The 18664-nt window shown below is 51.5% G+C and overlaps 2 protein-coding genes across 2 annotated transcripts; one reads left to right on the forward strand and one right to left on the reverse strand.

The window, feature by feature from the left end:
• Positions 1-6676: 6676 nt before the first annotated feature.
• On the reverse strand, positions 6677-14210 carry LOC138352856 (uncharacterized PE-PGRS family protein PE_PGRS20-like). Its single transcript, XM_069305408.1, has 3 exons — positions 13871-14210; positions 7110-7636; positions 6677-6907 (listed from the first exon to the last, which is right to left on the reverse strand). Exons 1-3 carry the CDS (start codon positions 14208-14210, stop codon positions 6677-6679), a joined length of 1098 nt encoding a protein of 365 aa, XP_069161509.1.
• A 1654-nt stretch (positions 14211-15864) lies between these two features.
• Positions 15865-16380, forward strand: LOC138352857 (uncharacterized). The gene has a single exon (XM_069305409.1). The coding sequence runs from the start codon at positions 15865-15867 to the stop codon at positions 16378-16380; it is 516 nt and encodes a 171-aa protein (XP_069161510.1).
• Positions 16381-18664: the final 2284 nt, after the last annotated feature.

Here is an 18664-nt window from a genome sequence, read left to right on the forward strand (position 1 = left end):
ATAGAAGAAGAACAAAATCTGATTATGTATTTTGGTTCTACAAGGTAACCAACACCATCAAAATATTAAATATGTACCCAACTCAATTAATGATTAATCAACCAATTACTCCATGGGATAACTGGGATCTATCAGTTGACTTTGTAAATGCGCCCAAAAAGATAGTGTGCACACTACATTATTAAAACAGTTAACACTGAAAAGCATCACTGAAAGTACTCTGAGTATGGGTAACGATGTGTATCAGTGCTATACCGACGGCTCTGTAGAAGAAGGTGGACGATGTATCGGATGTGCATGCAATATATTTGAACAATCTTCTCTCGTACATACAGCAATGAAGCGCATCAATGACTGTGCAAGTACAACTCAAACCGAACTTGCAGGCATATACCTTGCCACTGAATTTTTAAAAGACAAAGGCAGTGGACATATATACTGTGACTCGCAGAGTGCACTCCTGGCATTGAACGCACATAGAAGTGACACACAGAAAATAGTCAGTGATATTCGAATGAATGTTTTAGCTGTGTCAGGGTTCACCCCCTTCCATCCTGTGGTTAGGGTCGTCCCACGGGTCTTAGCCCCTCAGTACCGGGCGCCACTGCTCGCCCTTGGGCTCCCCCAGTCAACTAAGGGCTGCCCTTATACACCCCTAGCGAGTGGGGAGGTTCAAGCTTCTTATAACTCACCTAGACCTACCTGTCCTGACACTGGAACGCTTTCTTCGAGATCTGGTCTACTCAGGTCGCCAGCTGGGTGTTTATGCTCGTGTCCCAGCAACACGTCAGTGGTCTTAATGGTTATCTTGATCAAGGATGCAATATCATGTGCAGTACAAGGTATCACTAATGGTCTCAAATATATATATAGCCCCAGAGATTGGAGGCTCACTTAAACTCATCAGTTAGTTTAAAAGTTTACTGAAGCAAAAGAATATATACACATATAATTGTATAAAGAAATGTCAAAAGGGGGATATCATCCGCTGGCGGCAACACTCCTCGCGGCACGGCTCCTGGCAACACGGTTAGCTGACTGGGTCCACCTGTCAGGGGGCGGGCACAACCTCGCGCCTCTGGCAACACTATCAGTTGATACCTCTAACTGTCAGAACGTCTTGACTTCCCCACGCCTCTAGCAATGTAATCAGCTGGGCGCTTCAGAGTTCGTTGCTGGCTCTTTGCACACCAGCTACCACCTCCAGGATCACTAACATCCCCACCTTAATGCTCACACACACCAACTCATGCCTAAATGAGTTCTTGGCGCCTAGCCTAATATTCTGTTACTTAGACAATAAAATGATGAGTAGAAATATTCACAACATATAAAATACTCTAGCTCGTCTAGATCAAAAGGGGTAAAGGGAGGGACAATTACCTACCTTATTTCACTCCAACCACGAAGTTGACTCGTCCTCTATTGAGGGATGTTAAGGTTCCAGGTCCTGGCGTCTGCTCTGCCGACGACCAGTTCCCACCACACACAGGTTCCTCCGTCGCCTTCGTGGTAACGTGTCCTCACCGTGCTAATTCCCAACAGGTACTGCCTTCCTCCTCCTCTTCTCTGGGGTACTGGAGACAGGTTCCTCCGTCGTCGTCCTCCACTCTCACTGGCACTGCCGACACCTCGCAGTCCAGCACAGCTTCCCTCGCCTCACTGCCAGTAAATTTGGCCCGGCCGTAGCTACTCGCTTGATGTAGAATACCAGGTCCTCTGGCATCCCAGACGTCACCAGCCCAAAGTTCCCTCTGCTGCAGACTCTTGACAGAGCTCTTTGCTCTCTAATCCGGTCCGTCCTTTCCTCTGGGCACTCCACGGAAGTTGGATGGCTTCTCAGACTGTCTGCAGAATCGAAGCGGAGCTTAAATCTACTGGTAAGGACTCTCTAGATCCGGAGCTCGCTCGAGCGCGTCTTCCCTCTATGACGGCTCGTGACATACTCTTCCCGCCCAGGCGCTAACTGCCCCAAGCCCTCCGCCTCGTGATGTCACACCGCCCGAGGGCTCTCGTCATTGGTCACTTCCGGCACGTGACCTCACCTGGCCAATCAGGTGTCGAGAAGCGTCAGGACGTCTTGGCGGGAAACAGGATGGCTCTACACCGTCCTGTGCCTCAAAAGGCGTAAGCCCCTTGCATTATTAAACTTAGCTGGCCATTTTATAGCGAGCTCAATCACGCTCCACGCTTTCCCACACATGAAAATGTTCCCTGAACATCAGAGAATACTTAGGCTATGGAGATATGACTCTTCTAAGCTGGGAAGGAAGAAATATAGGGGTGGACACCGTCACAGCTGCTAAAGAAAGCAGATTTGAAATTAAATTCCTATGGATACCATCACATGTTTGCATCTCAAGGCTGTTATGCCTCATCTCACTGTTGATATGCTTGCAAAGACAGCCTGTAGAAAACCAGTGGTAGAAATTGATATGTGTGTTTCACTAGCAGTGACAAAGAGAATACTTAAACAAATATCTAATGAAGATCTCATCGACCTAACAAATTCTCAAAGACCAGAAAGTTGTAGCATTAAATATTATGACAGATATCGTGAGGAGACAGTTACATATGGGACTAATAGAACAAGAACCCGGCAATGTGATGTTATAGTGGCCAGAATACGACTGGGATATAGACGTATCTGGCAGCTTTCTCAAAACCCAAATGTCAAGTACACAATGTGTCAACTTTGTGAAAGAGAAAACATGCACACTCTTCAACATTATATTGTAGAATGTCCCATATTGACTGACTTTTGCCCTCCTGGGCTAAGGTATTCTGAAATGTGTAATTACTATATGAGTACTGGAACAATTGATGATATATTGGACTTGTACCCAAGGTTAACCATATGATGTATCAATTATACAATGTATGTACGTGATGCAACTATATAACCTGAGCTTGTAAAAGCACCTTAATAACCTTCAGTGATTAAGTGCTTAATTGCACACTAGTTTCTCTATCAGCTATTTCACCCTGTCAGAGTAAAAGAGACAAATGTATGTGAATGCATGTGTGTGTGTATGGATATGTATGTGTATAAAGTTTATATGGAAGCTGATCAGAATTACATTTCACCTTTGTAAATGCACATTAATGACACTATGTAAAAGACACATCAAACACTTTATGTAGGGCATACGTAAATCTGTGTATCTATGTATTTACGCATGTAGGTTAGCTTAGCCTTTTAAACGTACCGTATCACCTTCTGTGGCTGATTGTTCAATAAACCCTTGAACTATATGTTTAACACATCTCTTTCCCTGTCCATGGAGGACAGAAGAAAATATATATATGCTGGTTAGCATTGTAACTGTGTAGCCACGTCAGTGGTAGAAAAATAAATTGCATCACCACCATCGATATCATCCCCACCAGATATGGAGTCACAAGTAGCCATGGCATCACCACCATCCATTGCATCACCACCAGCCATTGCATCACCACCAGCCATGGCGTCACCACCAGCCATGGCGTCACCACCAGACATTGCATCACCACCAGCCATGGCGTCACCACCAGTCATGGCGTCACCACCAGCCATGGCGTCACCACCAGCCATGGCGTCACCACCAGCCATGGCGTCACCACCAGCCATGTCGTCACCACCAGCCATGGCGTCACCACCAGCCATGGTGTCACCACCAGCCATGGCGTCACCACCAGCCATGGCGTCACCACCAGCCATGGCATCACCACCAGCCATGGCGTCACCACCAGCCATTGCGTCACCACCAGCCATGGCGTCACCACCAGCCATGCTGTCACCACCATCCATTGCATCACCACCATCCATTGCATCACCACCATCCATTGCATCACCACCAGCCATGGCGTCACCACCAGCTATGGCGTCACCACCAGCCATGGCATCACTACCAGCCATGGCGTCACCACCAGCCATGGCGTCACCACCAGCCATGGTGTCACCACCAGCCATGGCGTCACCACCAGCCATGGCGTCACCACCAGCCATGGCATCACCACCAGCCATGGTGTCACCACCAGCCATGGTGTCACCACCAGCCATGGTGTCACCACCAGCCATGGCGTCACCACCAGCCATGGTGTCACCACCAGCCATGGTGTCACCACCAGCCATGGTGTCACCACCAGCCATGGCGTCACCACCAGCCATGGCATCACCACCAGCCATGGCGTCACCACCAGCCATGGCGTCACCACCAGCCATGGCGTCACCACCAGCCATGGTGTCACCACCAGCCATGGCGTCACTACCAGCCATGGTGTCACCACTAGCCATGGCGTCACCACCAGCCATGGCGTCACCACCAGCCATGGCGTCACCACCAGCCATGGCGTCACCACCAGCCATGGCGTCACCACCAGCCATTGCATCACCACCAGCCATAGCGTCACCACCAGCCTTGGCGTCACCACCAGCCATGTCGTCACCACCAGCCATTGAATTACCACCAGTAATGGCATCACGACCGGCCATTGCGTCATCACCATCCATGTCGTCACCATCAGCCATGTCATCATCACCAGACATGGCGTCACCACCAGCCATGGCCTCACTACCAGCCATGGCATCATCATCAGCCATGTCGTTACCACCAGCCAGCCATAATGTCATCCCCAGACACGGCGACACCAACAGACATAGCTTCACCACCAGCCATGGAGTCAATATCAGAACTGGCATCACCACCAGCCATGGAATTGTCGCCAGCCACAGCGCTGCCACCAGCCGTGACGTCATCACCAGACAAGGTGTCACCACCAGCAATGGCGTCACCACCGGCCATGACGTCACCACCAACTGTTGTGGAATGGGAATTTAACTCAACTCTATTAATATTTAATTAAGCTTAATCGAAATACTCGAAGGACCACCCACTTTTGAGAAAATAGGGAAAACAAATAAATGGATTATGAGACTGACACTGTGGTACCAGTGCCTATGGATGTTAGATTATTTGGTAACTATTTGAAGAGCATGAATGGACTGTAATAATAATTAATTGAGAGTTTAAATCCTCAAACTTCAACACTGGGGGGTATTACTAGAAATAACATATATCTAGGATAATGACTGGTGCTGGTTCGTCACCAGTTGGTTAATTACATCAATACAGATTATAGAATCAGAAATTAAATGTAGATTCAATGTGATGATAATATAGTAAGATTATTAAGCCAATGAAATAAGTTGTCAAATCATAGGAAATTATATATGAAACATTACTATACACTGAGAAACAAAATATTAGATTTATGTAATTTCTCTTAGAATATTATATGTATAAGAAATGTAAATACATAATAGAAATAATATTAGCATCAGTCAAAGAAATCTACGAAAGAGAGACAGTAAGGTTTAGTTGTAAGAAGACTTCACTAAACCCGTTTCACTGTTCGAATACTCGTAGACGTGATCACATTGCCCAAATAATGGATGATACACAAGTAGGGAATATCGTGTGTAGAGGAAGAATTGCTCTGCTTGTCCTCACCAACACGCTGTAATCACAAAAATGTTATAGAATTTGACTGGGCTAGAGATTTATTCCACTATTCATTAAAACTTGAGAACAACGTGAAAAGAAACGAACATGAGTGTTTTGGTCGGTAAATGACATAACGACGAGCTACCTACAGTAATAATTTATGAGATAGTGCACTACATATAAAATATACATAACGTAGGCTTGTTGGCACATTTACAGTCGCCGATATCACGTCAATTAGTCCCTGACGTTCACTGCTGTTGAAGGTCAAATTCGGGTACGCGATTATCTTCTCAGAAACGAGAATATACAGTAAGAAGCACTGTACGACCACGTATTATATCTGCAATGGCTGGCGCTTGTAAATGTGTGTGTACTCGTGGCGGAGCCGTGTGCAGAAAAGTCACCTCCCTCATACCCCAACCCGTTCTCGCACTTTCGTATAGTGAATATTGACTTATTAAATATGTGCATATGTGACATACTAGTTTACCTTGAAAAGCTTCATAGAAAACACCGACCTTACCTAACCTACTTAGTATGTTAAGATAAGCATCTTATTGCTTCGTAATTACAGTTATTACTTAACCTATTATAGGTATAGGTTAAGTAATAATTATAATTACGAAGCAATAAGATGCTTATCTTAACATACTAAGAAGGTTAGGTAAGGTCGGTGTTTCCTATGAAGCTTTTCAAGGTAAACTAGTATGTCACATATGCACGTATTTAATAAGTCAATATTGACTGTAAGAAAGTGCGAGAACGGGTTGCATACCTTGAGGCCCGAACACGCATGCGCAGAGACGCTCATAGCGATCTCGATCTTAAACCAATTTGGTTTACTAATAAGTATTGAGGGAAATAAAGGAGTACGATTTAAGCTATCGTCACGAGTAAATATGTTGAATAATAATATCTCTTCTCGCAAGGCAATTGCGAGAAGAGGTATTCGCACAATTCGCGAAATGAATACTTCTTTCATAATTAACAATAATTTTAGAAAGAAAGGACAATTAACTGAACTCTATAAATCTCTAACATTCGTGGAAGACTTCATGTTTCAGTCTGCTATCGACGCTTGGCGTCATGATGGCTGGGTAATTTCTATCTAAATCATGCCTGATTTAGCATATCATGCCTGATACACCAACGATTTTAATTCGACGTGTTAGTGTTATTAGTAAATGTTAATATAAGGAGTTGAGAGGAGATTCGTCACCACCAGCCATGTCGTCACCACCAGCCATGTCGTCACCACCAGCCATGTCGTCACCAGGATCCATGGATTCACATTCAGCCATAGCGTCACCACCAGCCATGGAGTCACCACCAGCTATAGCATCATCACACCAGTCTCCGTGGTGTAGTGGTAAGACACTCTCCTGTCGTTCCGCGAGCGCTTTGCCATGGTTCGTATCCTGGCCGGGGAGGATTTACTGGGCGCAAATCCTTATTGTAGACTCTGTTTAACTCAACAGTAAAATGGGTACTTGGTTTTAAAAATGATTCTTCGTGAGGGACGTATTCCAGGGACGTGCCTGAAACGCTACGCGTACTAGTGGCTGTACAAGAATGTAACAACTCTTGTATATATCTATCATCATTATCATCACTACCAGCCTTGGAGTCACCACAAGCCATGGCGTCACCATCAGCCATGGCGTCACCACCACCAGCCATGGTGTCACCACCATCCTTTGCGTTATCACCAGCCATGGCGTCATCCCCAACCATTGCGTCACTACCAGCCATGGCGTCATCACCAGCCATGGAGTCATCCCCAGCCATGGCATAATCCCCAATTATGGCGTCACCACCAGCCATGGCGTCACCACCAGCCATGGCGTCACCACCAGCCATTGCATCGTCACCACCAGCCATTGCATCACCACCAGCCTTAATGTCACCACCAGCCATGGCGTCACGACCAGCTGTGGTCTCAAAACCAGCCATGGCGTCACCACCAACCATAACATCACGACCAGCCATGATGTCACCACCAGCCATGGCGTCACCACCAGCCATAATGTCACCACCAGCCATGATGTCACCACCAGCCATGGCGTCACCACCAGCCATAATGTCACCACCAGCCATGATGTCACCACCAGCAATAACATCATCACCAGCCTTGGATTCATCACCAGCTATGAGTCATCACCAGCCTTGGATTCATCACCAGCTATGAGTCATCACCAGCCATGGCGTCACTGTTACGAACCCGGATCCAGCGTCCGAACACAGAGAGCAGTGACGACCGCGCCATCTGTGGGTCAGCTCCCGATACCCCCTCCAAAAGGACGACGACACCTGGTGAGGACGCCGTGTACCAGCTACGAGGGCCAGTTTCCAGTCCCGTTCAGCACTCTACACCGCCGCCACTGACCTCTGGTGAGGTGGTGCTCAGACTACAACGCCATCTATGGAGTGGATATGTCGGGCGTTTGTGTCTGAGCCTGTAAGTGAGGTGTTTTAGTGTCCCTGTTATTGATGACGTGTCTGCTTCCAGAGTCGACCTGGGACTGCTGTGATGGAAGTTGAGTCAGTCTACCCGAGGCAGCCAGTCTCCATACCTTGTACCTTGTTGCAGCCGTTGTGAAGTCGTCCCCCCGGAAGAACACTGTGGTGTGTTAGCCTGCCAGTGGAGTGGCAGTAAAAGGATTACCCGGGACCGACTGTTGGAGACGATTATCCACTGGGGTATTGAGGACAGGAGGGTGATTGGTGATATCACACGAGACTCCTGTCTAGGGCGTTTACCCTAATATCGTCCGTGGAGTGGCCTGACCAGCGTTGCGGGTCCGGAACCTGCCAGCAGACCGGCTGGATTTGTGGTTGACGGCCTCCACGGCGGTGCCCCCAGTGGACCTGTGTTTTGGCTGACCTGTGGCCAGGGTAGGCTCGGCATTCTCAGAAGACACGTTGTGAGGCCACAAAGAAAGCACCGAGGACTCAGCACCTAGCTTCTGGATCCAGAGTCTTCAGCAGAAGACTATATTGTGAATAATCCCCTTGTATAGTGTTAATACCCCTCCCCCTGTGCACTTTTTGATTTTATATATTTAATTGGTGATGGTGATAATTATAATATCAAGTTCTTAACTTTCTTTCCCTACTCCCTTTAAGTTACTTGCGTCACGGATCACATCCCTTGATAGCCACTACTGGCTTGGGAACGGATACCCAGCAAACACAAATCATCTACACAACGTTCGCCTATCTCTTCCCATAGGTGTGGGAATGATTTGCATTGAGAATGGTGCAGGAGAGCCTTTGAGAAACTTTTACTCAAAAAATCCAAACACAAAGGTTTAATTATAAATTGTTTTTCTACAATTATTTTCTTCCAAATGTAAAACAAATAGTTTTTACATGTTTAAATATAAAATTTATGATGTTTTTTTGTAAAATTCATTAATAAATTGTGAATGATATATATTGGCTGAGTGAAACCTTTAAAATCCATTTAGTTATAATATGAACAGAAAAAAGTAGTTTTCCAAATTTTCTAAAAATCGCTCTTTTTAACACAAATTGACTCCTTATGCATTCCAATAAACACTAATATCATGTTTAAATATATAATTTATGTATTATTCCCTAAGATAATTTATATAAATTATAAAAGTTGCTGGAAAGTGGTGAGAAAGAATCTGAAAACGTTTTGTTGTCTTATATTGGCGTGTTCTTATTAACTAGAGTGAGTAAGAGTGAGCGAGAGTGGGTAAGAGTGACTGAAGGTGAGTGAGAGCGCCAGAGAGTGTGTAAGTGTGAGTAAGAGTGAGTATAAGTAAGAGTGACAGAGTGAGTAAGGGTGACAGAATGAGTAAGGGTGAATATGAGTAAGAGTGATTGAGAGGTAGTGAGAGTAAGAGTGATTGAGAGTAAGAATGATTGAGTGTAAGAGTGATTGGGAGTAAGAGTGATTGGGAGTAGGAGTTAGAGTGAGAGTAGGAGTAAGAATGAGAATAAGAGTGATTGAGAGTAAGAGTGAGTAAGAGTAAGAATGAGAGTAAGAGTGATTGAGAGTAAGAGTGATTGGGAGTAAGAGTGATTGGGAGTAAGAGTGATTGGGAGTAAGAGTAAGAGTGAGAGTAAGAATGAGAGTAGGAGTGATTGAGAGTAGGAGTGATTGGGAGTAGGAGTGATTGGGAGTAAGAGTGATTGAGAGTAAGAGTAATTGAGAGTAAGAGTATGAGAGTAAGAGTGAGAGAGTGAGTATGAATGGGTAAGGGTGACTGAGAGTGAGTAAGAGTGACAGAGAGTAAGAGTGACAGAGAGTAAGAGTGACAGAGAGTAAGAGTGACAGAGAGTAAGAGTGACAGAGAGTAAGAGTGACAGAGAGTAAGAGTGACAGAGAGTAAGAGTGAGTATGAGAGTGAGTAAGGATGACTGAGAGTAAGAGTGAGTAATAGTGCGTAAGAGTGATTGAGAGTAAGAGTGAGTAATAGTGTGTAAGAGTGATTGAGAGTAAGAGTGAGTAATAGTGCATAAGAGTGATTGAGAGTGAGAGTGAGTTAAGAGTGTGAGGTGTGAGAGGGTAGCAGGCCAGGGAGGCAGGATGTGTGGTCACAGGCGAGGCCTAGGCCTTGTGATCTCTAATGTTGGTTTTTATATATATGTTGGATTTTTTGTCCTGTTTCAAATTATAATTATTTAGCAGGAATGTAATAAGATATTGCACAGTATTAATGTGACAATAATATATGCATTATTTCCTTGATAATCAAACTTGTTGTTCAAAGATAATATACAATCTTTGAAGGAAACATTTTGAGAGCGCGAGCTGGCAACACTGTTCTGGTGGTGAGAGAGACATGGTTAGTTGTGCTCAGACCTTCAGTGGTGAAGGGTGTGTCCCAGCTGGCCGCCACCAGCCGCCACCCGCCACCACCCACCACCAGCCGCCACCTGCCACCACCCACCACCAGCCGCCACCACCCACCACCAGCCGCCACCCGCCACCAGCCACCGCCACCCACCACCGCCACCCACCGCCACCACCCACCACCACCAGCCGCCGCCGCCACCACCACCACCACCAACCACCACCACCGCCGCCACCACCCATCACCGCCGCCGCCACTACCACCCACCACCACCGCCGCCACCACCCACCACAGCCGCCGCCGACACCACCGCCACCACCCTCCACAGCCGCCACCACCACCCACCACCACCACCACCACCACCCACCACCGCCGCCACCACCAGCCGCCACAAGCCGCCACCGCCCACCACCAGCCGCCATCACCACCACCACCACCACCAGCCGCCATCACCGCCACCAGCTGCCACCACCACCAGCCGCCACCACCACCACCACCAGCCGCCATCACCGCCACCAGCTGCCACCACCACCAGCCGCCATCACCGCCACCAGCTGCCACCACCACCAGCCGCCACCACCAGGTGCCACCACTGCCACCACCACCTGCCACCAGCCGCCACCACTGCCCGCTATCAGCCGTCACCGCCCGTTGCCACAGTCGCCACCGCAAGCCGCCACCAGCCCCCCCCACCGCCGATCGTCACCACCCACCACAGCCGCCACCACCCACCACCCGCCGCCACCACCCACCACCACCAGCCGCCGCCGCCACCCACCACCCGCCGCCACCACCCACCACCACCACCAGCCGCCGCCGCCACCACCACCCACCACCACCGCCGCCACCACCCACCACCACCAGCCGCCGCCGCCACCACCACCACCCACCACCACCGCCGCCACCACCACCCACCACCGCCAGCCGCCACCACTCATCACAGACGCCGCCACCGCCCGCCACCACCGCCAGACACAGCCGCCAGTGTCCGCCACCGCTGCCACTGTCCGCCACCGCTGCCACTGTCCGCCACCGCCGCCACTGTCCGCCACCGCCGCCACTGTCTGCCACCGCCACCACTGTCTGCCGCCGCCACCACTGTCCGCCCGCCGCCACCACTGTCCGCCCGCCGCCACCACTGTCCGCCCGCCGCCACCACTGTCCGCCCGCCGCCACCACTGTCCGCCCGCCGCCTCCACTGTCCGCCCGCCGCCTCCACTGTCCGCCCGCCGCCTCCACTGTCCGCCCGCCGCCTCCACTGTCCACCCGCCGCCACCACTGTCCGCCCGCCGCCGCCACTGTTCGCCCGCCGCCGCCACTGTCCGCCCGCCGCCGCCACTGTCCGCCCGCCGCCGCCACTGTCCGCCCGCCGCCACTGTCCACCACCGCCGCCAAAGCCGCCACGGTCCGCCCGCCGCCACTATCCGCCACTGTCCGCCCGCCGCCACTGTCCGCCCGCCGCCACTATCCGCCACTGCCGCCACTGTCCTCCCGCCGCCACTGTCCGCCCGCCGCCACTGTCCGCCCGCCGCCGCCCTGTCCGCCCGCCGCCGCCCTGTCCGCCCGCTGCCACTATCCGCCACCGCCGCCACTATCCGCCACCGCCGCCACTGTCCGCCCGCCGCCACTGTCCGCCCGCCGCCACTATCTGCCACCGCCGCCACTGTCCGCCCGACGCCACTATCCGCCACCGCCGCCACTATCCGCCACCGCCGCCACTGTCCGCCCGCCGCCACTGTCCGCCCGCTGCCACTATCCGCCACCGCCACCACTGTCCGCCACCGCCACCACTGTCTGCCACCGCCACCACTGTCTGCCACCGCCACCACTGTCCGCCCGCCGCCAACACTGTCCGCCCGCCGCCACCACTGTCCGCCCGCCGCCACCACTGTCCGCCCGCCGCCACCACTGTCCGCCCGCCGCCACCACTGTCCGCCCGCCGCCGCCACTGTCCGCCCGCCGCCACCACTGTCCGCCCGCCGCCACCACTGTCCGCCCGCCGCCACCACTGTCCGCCCGCCGCCACCACTGTCCGCCCGCCGCCGCCAAAGCCGCCACGGTCCGCCCGCCGCCACTATCCGCCACTGTCCGCCCGCCGCCACTGTCCGCCCGCCGCCACTATCCGCCACTGCCGCCACTGTCCTCCCGCCGCCACTGTCCGCCCGCCGCCACTGTCCGCCCGCCGCCGCCCTGTCCGCCCGCCGCCGCCCTGTCCGCCCGCTGCCACTATCCGCCACCGCCGCCACTATCCGCCACCGCCGCCACTGTCCGCCCGCCGCCACTGTCCGCCCGCCGCCACTATCCGCCACCGCCGCCACTGTCCGCCCGACGCCACTATCCGCCACCGCCGCCACTATCCGCCACCGCCGCCACTGTCCGCCCGCCGCCACTGTCCGCCCGCTGCCACTATCCGCCACCGCCACCACTGTCCGCCACCGCCACCACTGTCTGCCACCGCCACCACTGTCTGCCACCGCCACCACTGTCCGCCCGCCGCCAACACTGTCCGCCCGCCGCCACCACTGTCCGCCCGCCGCCACCACTGTCCGCCCGCCGCCACCACTGTCCGCCCGCCGCCACCACTGTCCGCCTGCCGCCACCACTGTCCGCCCGCCGCCACCACTGTCCGCCCGCCGCCACCACTGTCCGCCCGCCGCCACCACTGTCCGCCCGCCGCCACCACTGTCCGCCCGCCGCCGCCACTGTTCGCCCACCGCCGCCACTGTCCGCCCGCCGCCGCCACTGTCCGCCCGCCGCCGCCACTGTCCGCCCGCCGCCACTGTCCACCACCGCCGCCAAAGCCGCCACGGTCCGCCCGCCGCCACTATCTGCCACAGCCGCCACTATCCGCCACCGCCGCCACTGTCCTCCCGCCGCCACTGTCCGCCCGCCGCCACTATCCGCCACCGCCGCCACTGTCCGCCCGCCTCCACTATCCGCCACCACCGCCACTGTCCGCCCGCCGCCACTGTCCGCCCGCCGCCACTATCCGCCACTGTCCGCCACAGCCGCCACTCTCCGCCGTACAGCCTCCCCTCTCTCCGTTAGTAAATAATTATAATTGTTAGTAAATAATAAAAGAAATATAAATTATTAGATTTTTTTTGCCCTTAAATTGGTTTTAATATTTAAATTGAAAATAATAATATAATATAAAATATAATAAAAATAATATAATATAAAATATAATTTAATTTCAAGAAATTTAACTTTAAACACAAAGATGTGAAAAGGGTTCAGATTATTGGCTCAAACCTTTCATAAGAGATTCATATTGGTATATGAATGGATTATGAATGACTCATGTTAGGAGTGTAAAGTTGCCACAACATCTCAAATTAGTGTTAGATACATATGTCTTGGTTATAAGTTTTGGAAACCTATTTAAGTCCACACACAATATCGTATCTGATACGACAAAACAAACGTTTCCAATACTTTCAAATACTTTCCAGATATGTTGTGGCAACCTAAAATTGTTTGCTGTGTATATATATCTTCCTCTAACAACATCAGAGTAAGGACCCCGTTGCGTCCCGAGAGGGCCATAACAGTCACCACCAGCAATAGCATCACCACCAGCAATAGCATCACCACCAGCAATAGCATCACCTCCAGCCATGGAATCACCACCAGCCATGGAATCACCACCAGCCATGGAATCACCACCAGCCATGGAATCACCACCAGCCATGGCATCACCACCACTCATGGCATCACCACCAGCCATGGAATCACCACCAGCCATGGAATCACCACCAGCCATGGAATCGCCACCACTCATGGCATCACCACCAGCCATGGAATCACCATCAGTCATGGCATCACCACCTGCCATGGCATCACCACCAACAATGGCATCACCACCAGCCATTGCATCACCACCAGCCATGGGGTCACCACCAGCCATGGCATCACCACCAGCAATGGCATCACCACCAGCCATGGAATCACCACCAGCCATGGAATCACCACCAGCCATGGAATCACCACCAGCCATGGGGTCACCACCAGCCATGGCATCACCACCAGCAATGGCATCACCACCAGCCATGGAATCACCACCAGCCATGGAATCACCACCAGCCATGGAATCACCACCAGCCATGGCATCACCACCACTCATGGCATCACCACCAGCCATTGAATCACCACCAGCCATGGAATCACCACCAGCCATGGAATCGCCACCACTCATAGCATCACCACCAGCCATGGAATCACCATCAGTCATGGCATCACCACCAGCCATGGCATCACCACCAACAATGGCATCACCACCAGCCATTGCATCACCACCAGCCATGGGGTCACCACCAGCCATGACATCACCACCAGCAATGGCATCACCACCAGCAATGGCATCACCACCAGCCATGGAATCACCACCAGCCATGGAATCACCACCAACCATGGAATCACCACCAGCCATGGGGTCACCACCAGCCATGGCATCACCACCAGCAATGGCATCACCACCAGCCATGGAATCACCACCAGCCATGGCATCACCACCAGCAATTGCATCACCACCAGCCATGGCGTCACCACCAGCCATGGCATCACCACCAGCAATGGCATCACCACCAGCCATGGAATCACCACCAGCCATGGAATCACCACCAGCCATGGAATCACCACCACTCATGGCATCACCACCAGCCATGGCATCACCACTAACAATGGCATCACCACCAGCCATGGGGTCACCACCAGCCATGGCATCACCACCAGCCATGGCGTCACCACCAGCCATGGCATCACCACCAGCCTTGACGTCACCACCAGCCATGGCATCACCACTAACAATGGCATCACCACCAGCCATGGGGTCACCACCAGCCATGGCATCACCACCAGCCATGGCGTCACCACCAGCCATTGAATCACCACCAGCCATGGAATCACCACCAGCCATGGAATCGCCACCACTCATAGCATCACCACCAGCCATGGAATCACCATCAGTCATGGCATCACCACCAGCCATGGCATCACCACCAACAATGGCATCACCACCAGCCATTGCATCACCACCAGCCATGGGGTCACCACCAGCCATGACATCACCACCAGCAATGGCATCACCACCAGCAATGGCATCACCACCAGCCATGGAATCACCACCAGCCATGGAATCACCACCAACCATGGAATCACCACCAGCCATGGGGTCACCACCAGCCATGGCATCACCACCAGCAATGGCATCACCACCAGCCATGGAATCACCACCAGCCATGGCATCACCACCAGCAATTGCATCACCACCAGCCATGGCGTCACCACCAGCCATGGCATCACCACCAGCAATGGCATCACCACCAGCCATGGAATCACCACCAGCCATGGAATCACCACCAGCCATGGAATCACCACCACTCATGGCATCACCACCAGCCATGGCATCACCACTAACAATGGCATCACCACCAGCCATGGGGTCACCACCAGCCATGGCATCACCACCAGCCATGGCGTCACCACCAGCCATGGCATCACCACCAGCCTTGACGTCACCACCAGCCATGGCATCACCACCAGCCATGGCATCACCACCAGCAATAGCATCACCACCAGCCATAGAATCACATCGAGCCATGGCATCACCACTAGCAATGAAGTCACCATCAGACATGGCGACATCAGCAGCCATTGCGTCACCACCAGCCATGGCGTCACCATTAGCCATTTCGTTACCACCAGCCATGTCAGCACCTCCAGCCATTGCATCATCATCAGCTATGGTGTCACCACCTGCCATTGCGTCACCACCAGGTACAGCGTCATTACCAGTCATGGCATCAACCACCAGCTATGGTATCGTCAACACCAGCAATGCAATCGTCACCACCAGCAATGGCATCGTCACCACCAACCATGATATCATCGCTACCAGCCATGGAATCGTGACCACCAGCTATTGCATCGTGACCACCAGCCATGGCATTGCCACCACAAGAGAGGATCAACAACAACACCAGTCTGTCCTACCAAAATTGGTCTACCCATTATGGACCCCTGGACGGGCAAACCACACTGGACCCCAGGTCGCTTCATAAAGACCCATGGGAGAAAAAAGAAAGAAGAAAGAAGAAAGAAGAAAGAAGAAAGAAGAAAGAAGAGGAGGGAGGGAAGAGAGTTATCAGGGGAAAGCGCCAAGCCATTACGACTATATAGCACATGGAAGGGGTCAGGAGAAGGATTTGGGATGGGACGGGTGGAAAGGAATGGTGCCCAATGTCATGATCCCAGGTAGCCGAAAAACGAGTCTCCCCTTTGAGAATTATTCTATCAAGCCTGACCTGACTATAAGGTCTGGGAAATATGGAGGTGAAGACACCGATGTAAAATAGCTGGTTGGATTTGATGAACAGTTTGAGATTATGGGCAGTGAATAAGAAAATATATAAATGACTGGTTAGGAGATGTGGATAATTTGCTGGAGGCATGAGGCTCGCTTCTGGAGGGCTTTGAGCTCACTTGAGTGCCCGACATCGCAGGGGAAAGCCGTGCTCCGTTTGAGCTCCCATCAGAAAGGAACCCCTAGTGATATATCTCCAAGAAAGGAGAAGTGTGCAGACGTGCCAGCTGTGGAATCGAGCTGGGAAGTTGTGGTCTCAAGTCCTGGACGGCGAGGAGAGAACATTAAGCTGCCCAGAGACATTTTCGTGAGATATGGGAGCACCCTGACCAGACGCCGTCAGAGGGATAGCGCCCTCGACTAGACAATCTGTGGTAAGCCCGATATAAGCCAGTTTATAGTGATTACTTGTAGTTCGTCGTGTGCCCAACGACAGTTGCGAATGTTTATTGATAAGTTAGAAATGTTTTGGTAAGGCAGGAAGCCTAAATGAGAGGACAGAGATAAGAGAGACAGCTCGAGGGACGAGCAACACGTCCCCTCCCGTCGACCGCCTGAAGCACACTGACTGGCGGCGGAGGATCCTCCCAGAGTTGAGGGGCTGCCCGCCATGGACCAGCCCAACGGGGGAGTCCACTCACAGTATGTAGAGAGCTGATAGATGTTGGAGGCAAACATATTGTGTGATTATTTTTGTTTAAGGGTTTAAGGGGATACATTTTTATTGGAGTGTCAATGGGTCGCAGGTTTGTCTTTGGGGAAGAAATTGTTGAGAACTTCGAAGTCAACACAGAGGGAGTAGTTGATGAGACTCCAAGGAAGTGGAGGAGAGAACCCCGAGCTGTGAGGAGAAGCAGTGAAGAGGAGTGTCACGTGTTTCTGTAGAGGTGGTGAAACACCATAGTTGCCCAAGGAAAACTTCATGGTGTAGCAACCAGGAGAGCTGTGGAGGACCCTAGTGGAAGTGGTGAAGCTCCATAGTTGCTCAAGGGAAACTTCATGGTGTAGCAGCAAAGAAGTGCTGCAGAGGATCCTGGTAGTTAAACCCGGAAGAACCTGAAGAGATCAGGGTAGTGAACTTCCAGATGTGGAAGGGAAGTTCTAAATGATTACTTGTAGGGAGGCATTAGAGTGTTTATCATTAGCGTGCAAGACTCAGTAAGAGGTGAGTAATTGTTTGCCATTTTTGTCCCAAGGAGTGTTTATACTGAAGTATAGAGTTACAGTCGTAGGCTGGATTACCTACAGATGTATGTGTTCTAGGACTGATAGGGTGATCGATTGATCATTGTTATATATCAAGGAACATTTATACTGATTTATATATGTTATTTCACTCATACCCTGATTTTCCTTGTACATGTTTATAGATATATATATTCTCTTGCTGATAGTGCAACATTGTATTATAGGACTTGACCTACTTGAGGAGGTTGGTAATATTAGGTGGTGAAACAGGAGATAGGATACCACTTGAGAAGCTGATGATAGAGTTCTGATGGTGTTGGAGTGCAACCTGACCGAAATAGCATAGAGAGTAGGATTCATAATTATTATATGTGTATATGTATTGTGTATGTGCTTTGTCCAGTAAATGTATTAAAATTTGCTGGTGTTTGACCTTGTCCTAGTGAGGCTTCCCATGAAATAGTACAGAAGGAGAGAGAGAGAGAGAGAAAGAACCAAGAACCACTACTGTGGATAGGGTAGGATGGAAAATTAGTAAGTTAAAGGGGATTGAGGAGATCATTTCACATAAGGAGTGAGTGGGGAGTCACAGCGGCTCGAGTGGGTGTGTGCACGTGACAACGAGGCTAATTGTTGGAGCCGCATCCCCTAAACGTGTGACGTTGAGCCCCTCTCCAAGAGCCAGAAGCGCCTAGTGTGATCTCCTAGTGAAGTATAAGCACTCTACCGAGTTGTGGGTTGGTTTGTCCGTAAAGAAGGATCAACAACACGACAACACCACCATCCCACAATCT

The sequence above is a fragment of the Procambarus clarkii genome, chromosome 55 (genome assembly GCF_040958095.1).
Source record: "Procambarus clarkii isolate CNS0578487 chromosome 55, FALCON_Pclarkii_2.0, whole genome shotgun sequence".
Lineage (NCBI taxonomy): Eukaryota > Metazoa > Arthropoda > Malacostraca > Decapoda > Cambaridae > Procambarus > Procambarus clarkii.